General features: G+C 41.4%; 1 protein-coding gene across 1 annotated transcript; it reads left to right on the top strand.

The window, feature by feature from the left end:
- The first annotated feature begins 4,178 nt into the window (after positions 1–4,178).
- On the top strand, positions 4,179–5,757 carry LOC122034492. The gene is made up of 3 exons (XM_042593771.1): positions 4,179–4,197; positions 4,374–4,849; positions 4,935–5,757. The coding sequence occupies exons 2-3, from the start codon at positions 4,461–4,463 to the stop codon at positions 5,278–5,280; spliced, it is 735 nt and encodes a 244-aa protein (XP_042449705.1). The 5' UTR covers positions 4,179–4,197; positions 4,374–4,460; the 3' UTR covers positions 5,281–5,757.
- The last annotated feature ends 268 nt before the right edge of the window (positions 5,758–6,025 follow it).

Raw genomic sequence — 6,025 nt, 5'->3', positions numbered from 1 at the left:
TCACAAGGACTTCCATTGTCTGGCTTCACTCATCATGACTTCCTCCACCTACCTTCACTCACTAGGATCTGGCTTCACTCACCAGGACTTCATCCACCTAGCTTCATTCACTAGGGTCTGACTTCACTCACCAGGACTTCCTCCACCTAACTTCACTCACTAGGGTCCAGCTTCACTCATCGGGACTTCCACCACATAGCTTCACTCATTAGAGTCTGACTTCACTCACTGAGACTTCCACCACTTAGCTTCACTCACTAGGGCCCGACTTCACTCACTGGACTTCCACTTTACCTAACATTTAGTTAGGACTTACCTTTGCTAGTCATCTAGTCCTGACTATACTTCTTTCTCCCAAACATCAGGTCTTGTTTGGGTCAACCCTTGGTCATATTGTCAAACATCGAAACTCTAGAGGTCGATTACACCAATATTATATGTACTCATAATTTATTAGCTGTACTTGGTGGAGCGGGTCAGTGAAGGATTGTGTTTTTGGTTACGATTTGTTGAATAAATGATTTTATGTCGATACTCTTAATTTTATAGTAAGTATTATTATTTGAGACTGCATCATTTGTTCTCCTTATAGTAGTATCATGCACTATCTTCTTATACTCACTGAGTTGTTATACACACTACCCTTTGCTTTCCTTTGACTTTCAGGTTAGTTGATAGAGGATGTACTGTATCATGCAAAGGTCCTTTACGAGTTGTTTGATTTTTTTTTGCTGCCTTTGTTTATGGGTGTATTTCCTAATTGAATCTTGGACTTTTGTTATAATAGTTTAACTGTTTAGTGTAGTATGATTACATGTATATACATAAATACATACATTGCCATTTGTATTTTGGTGATATTATATTGCATTGGTGTTTGATTTAGCTTGAATTGGTTTGATATTAATTGTTTCTTATATTGTCATTAGCGGGTACCATTCGGTTTACTAGACAAGTATACCCTTAAGGCGTGATACATACATTTTGGCTCAGTGCATTGAGGTCTGTCGGACGCACATACATTTCTGCTATAGATACAGAACTGGGACTCTACTCTAGCTGACACCCTATCAAGCAAAAGTACAACCTTCGTAAAAAAACCTTTGAGTACCTAATTCAAAGTCGGTAACGACATGAGACTACTTACGAAGGGGACCTAATTCAGAGCTGGTAGCGACATGAGACTACTTATGAAGGGGCACATGCATCGACTCCTCACTACATTACCATGGTGGAGGACACCTCCTTAAGATACACTGAGCGACGGGCGGTCCAAATACAAAGACATCTTCCCACAACTGATTGGGAGAGATATGCATATCGACTATCAAAGCAAGATGTTGGATGGGATGCAGGACACATGGAGAAGCACTCTGACACAGTGGACAGACCTTTCCCAGGAGTCATCATTGAGCGAGTATAGTGAGGAGTGAGGAGTGAGGAGTGAGGAGTACGGAGAGTTGAGCGAGAAGACCATAGCGGGTGGAGTCATGCAATAGAATGTGAGGACTATATGTGGGAAACATCCTAGGAGATGAGGATGATGTATGAGAGAGGAGACCACACCGAAGGGAGTCATGTAGTAGAGCATGATGATTGTTTATGGGAGATATGACATAGAGTGATGGTGATGTACAGGTGAATAGATTTATCTTAGAATGATCTATCTAATCAGCAGCAAACGACTAGCGACAAAGATATGTCAAATCCGTTTATGGTCGAGGCTTTGTCAAAAAACTTAAGAGGGTGAATAGACCCACCATAAAGGTCTATCTAGTCCGCATCAAACAACTCACTGTAAGAATAATATCAAATCCATTTATGGGTAGGGCTTTGCCAAAAAGCCCATGAGGGTGCATAGACCCACCACAAAGGCCTATCTAGTATGCAACAAATGACTCACGGCAAAGACACATCAAATCCGTTAATAGCTAGTCACTTACTAAAAGTAATACTATGAAACTTGGAGATGACACTGAGCGGTCCTAGTCTCATGACATAGGAGGAGGCTGATGGAGATGAGTAGGAGTCATTGGTGACTCATGGACATAGGACAACGACACACAACATAGGGGTTGCGGAGGCAATCACTGATAGAGGACATAGGACAGAGTATAGACAGTGACGACGATAGGATTATAAGGATGAGACACGTGTCCCTCACAATCTCCATATTAATGAGGTACTATCCTGCTATCAATCAATGTCCCGTCGTATGCTTACGTTGTATATATTAATCATATCAATATGGAGAAGGTATATTGCGTAAGTATCTGTATATAGATACGATCCTCTGACAAATTCAAGCGCTGTATTAATGACAAATGCTCTGACAAACTCACATGCTGTATTAATGGCAGCAAATGATCTTATGGCCAAAGAGCTTATTGGGCTCTTTAGCTGGAGAATGAGCCCGAAAATGGGCATGTTGCAAAGAGTCCATTTATTTATTTATTTATGTTGCATGAAAAGAGCCGCGTTTGTGGTTGATGTGGTTGACTGATTTGAGAGAGTACATGGAGCTAAACCTTGAGTGAGTTCAGTTAGAGCCGTAAATAAGACCTATAGAGAGCCTATCCGATCTGCATGACTGATCGAGAGAACAGGGAGTTGAGCTTCATGCGAGTTTGGTCAGAGTCGAGAATGAGGCTCATAGAGAGCCTGCTCGATTGGCAAGGTCAATCGGGAGAGTGGAGCCCTGCTAGACCAGCCATTCAGTTCTTTAATCCACCGTGGAGTTTGACTGCTGTCTATGCAAGTTTATTGACCCCTTGGCCTCCTGAGACGGCCTTTTCCCTATTCACCATCTCAATGTCGATTTAATTCGATTGCTAAATTAAAGATAGAATATAATTTTCATCAATAAATGAATCACTATTTTAGATTATTCTGACTGTAAATATAGAACAATTGATTCAAACATCTATAGATCTGCATCGAGTCCACGAAACCTGTCGAGGCCCTTCAGTTCTAACAACCCGATAACAAATGCTCCTATGAAAGCACCACTTAAATGCCTCGTGAAATCATCAACCACTTTCATATGCTCAATACAATTTATATATTTTATAGAACAACCACGATCTTCGAGTGGACGTATAGAGGAGATAAATTATTATAACCGAGGAGGCAAATGAAAGAGGAGATAAATTATTATAGCCGAGGAGACAAATGGATAAGAGTTAGTTATACGAGACATAAGGATTTATGTCTCGTTAATCTCAAAATTATATCCTAAAATAGCCCTCTATTTACCATTTAACTATTTATTTATTGTTTTTTCCTATAACGATATATTTTTATTTCTTCTAGATATTTAAGAATTAAATAATAATTTTAAAGAATCAACGGATGAATTTTTTCCTTTAAAAGGATTGGAGTGAAAAGTCGTCTGAGTTTTTTTTTCTTTATTGATGAAAAGAATTTATGAAGACAGTATTTTCTTAAGAGTAATTGGAAAAAAATATCTAATTATAACTTCAATTTTATATGTAGTCTGTGTATTTAAAAAACATTATTTCTATTTTTTTTGTATGTAAAATTTTATTTGCTTCAATTTCTTCATGCAAATATGTTATCTAATTATCCCTCATATTTTTTAGTTAGTCTAAAAATGAGTATAATTCATCTTAAATTCAATACTTTAAATTAAAATCGAATTGATTTTCTATCAAATTGAACACGACTTTTTTCCACTTAATATAATTTTCCTAACTTCAATATTATTTTAAAAGAATATAGTCTATTTTCTATCTGATTGAACATTATTTTAAAAAAATTTAATATGTTTTCTATCCAATTGAGATGAAAAAAAAAAGTCATGTTCAATTGATAGAAAATATATTAGATTATAATTTAATATGTTAAATTTAAAATAAATTATAAAATATAAGGAATAATTAGATAAATTAATATTTATTAGTTTTGTAAACATGAAAATTATATATAAAATTTAAATTGTGATTGAAAACACTATGCAAGTTTTCCCATTTCTTTTTCATGTTGATGGAAGATAAATTTCTATGGAGCTACATTAGGTAGATAATACCAACCAGTCAGTGTAGAGTTTGTTATTGTTATTACGTCATCAAACGTGGTTTCGGTTGTTCACCCATTGAAACGACGATTCTTTTCCCCCCAATTTCTCGGAAACGTGTCGACGAAGGAGAGAGAGATCGGAATGTAACGTGTGACACGGTGAGAGAGAAGGAGAGAGAGAGAGGAGCGGCGTGACTTCGCTTGCGAATTGCGATCCGCTCCATTCTTCCTCTCCCGTTAATTGCGTGTTTATCCTTTTTTTTTTTGAAAAAAAAGAAACTTCTTTCCCTTTCTGTTATTTACTTAACCCCATCTCATTCCTCCTCCGCTCCCAGAACCAAATCTGTGTGCAGACTTCAGCTTTCCCTAAAGAGAAAAAGGGCAGATCCAGGGTTTATCCGTCGAACAGGTGGAGGGCGGCAATGGCGTCGAAGCCCGTCAAGGTCGAGGAGCTGATCGCCAAGAAGCTGGCGCTGTGGCACACCCGTACGTTCCGCCCCATCATGACCCACGAGGAGCTGGAGCCCCTCCTGGCCGCCGCCGGCTTCGTCCCGCTCCCCCTCCCGCCGCCGCCGCCCGATGGGCAGAAGCAACCCCCGGCCGTCGTGTGGAGGGAGTACGCGTCGCGGTTGGAGGCGGCTGCGGAGGGAGGCGGGCGGGGGAAAAGGAGGAGGCACGCCGCGGTGGTGCCCCGCCCGCGTCTTCCGCACCCCCGCATCGACGGCCTGCACCTCATGACCTACAAGGCCTTCTTCCTGGCCCTCGAGTTCTACCTCGGACCCACCCTCGTCCCCAATCTCTTCCACGTCAGGTGCGCCATCACAGACCCCTCCTCCGCCCCCAATTTGTCCACGACTTCGAACAGTCCCAGTTCAATCGCCCTTGTTCTGTTCCAGGACCATGTCCCTCACGAGGGCGCACGACCGCGTGTTCGAGAGATCGTACCGGCCCATGAGGGACTGCGAGATGGACGACGAAGGCATCCTCGTGTACCGCGACGGAACCCTCGATCAAGTTACCAGGATCGTTTGCAGCCAACACGGCGGTGATGAAATCGACGACGACGACGACAGCAACCGCGGCACCGATGCTTCTCGAATCAGCTCCAGCGCCGATAACTCCACGAAGAAAACCAAGTGCGACGATGGCCTCAAGAACGCTGTTAACGCATCATCGTGCCTGGTTCCGCTCAAGGATCTTTTCCCAACCGGCGGCTTAAGTTCGCGTAGGGATGTTTCTTGATTTACTTCTTTCTTCTTTAGCATTCTTTAATATTCGTGGGATTTAGGCCTTTTTTAACATGTTCTACCGATTGTGCTGCCTAGGAGTGCGATCAAACTAACAACGGCAATCAGATTCTGTCAAGTGTAAATACATGTGAAGTAGGATTGTATGAACAACTTACTAGACTTGGCATGGTAAGAAGGATTCATGGAGTTTGCTAGTATTATCATCCAGTTAGTTATCTGAAACTACTTACAGATTTTAGATCGATCAAACTCTAGGAGATATTTTCAGTACTGATCCTTGGAAGAATGTGAATGGAGTTCAATACTTCATCTGTTGGATGCAAGTAGATGGGGGGAAGCAATGCCCCCCACCGAATACACAGCAGTTGTCGGTACCAGTGAGTCGTTGGTACCAGTGTGTTACCAGTGTGTTGAATATAAGTGAATGGAGAAGAGGTGGAAGAGAAAATGGATTTCATTTTGAATGGAACTTTAGTCCCACATTGGAAGTTTCATGGCATGATGGTTAGTTTATATTGATTCACATTCATTGAGGATGTGAACAAATGCATGAGGAGAGGTTCTCTCTCACGTGTGGGTGCACAAGGGGAGTGCAAATCCAGGATCTGAAGTATTGAACCATGTTGATTCGTGTGCGGGCACGACTTGCGTGCGTCGAATGTCAGACCGGTTGGGGCAAAATTTGATCTAAGCTTCCTATATAAGGCTGCAATCACTGGCACAAGCTTTTCTCCACC

Source organism: Zingiber officinale, chromosome 11B (assembly GCF_018446385.1).
Source record: "Zingiber officinale cultivar Zhangliang chromosome 11B, Zo_v1.1, whole genome shotgun sequence".
NCBI classification, from domain to species: domain Eukaryota; kingdom Viridiplantae; phylum Streptophyta; class Magnoliopsida; order Zingiberales; family Zingiberaceae; genus Zingiber; species Zingiber officinale.
The sequence above is the reverse complement of the archived record's forward strand: the minus strand, read 5'-3'. Positions and strand labels throughout refer to the sequence as shown.

What these genes read in the sequence shown, in the direction of transcription:
- LOC122034492 (XM_042593771.1), top strand. Translation starts at nt 4,461, where the DNA reads ATGGCGTCGAAGCCCGTCAAGGTCGAGGAGCTGATCGCCAAGAAGCTG. An exon ending in CCCAATCTCTTCCACGTCAG is followed by an intron (nt 4,850 to 4,934) that starts GTGCGCCATCAC and finishes GTTCTGTTCCAG; the next exon opens with GACCATGTCCCTCACGAGGG.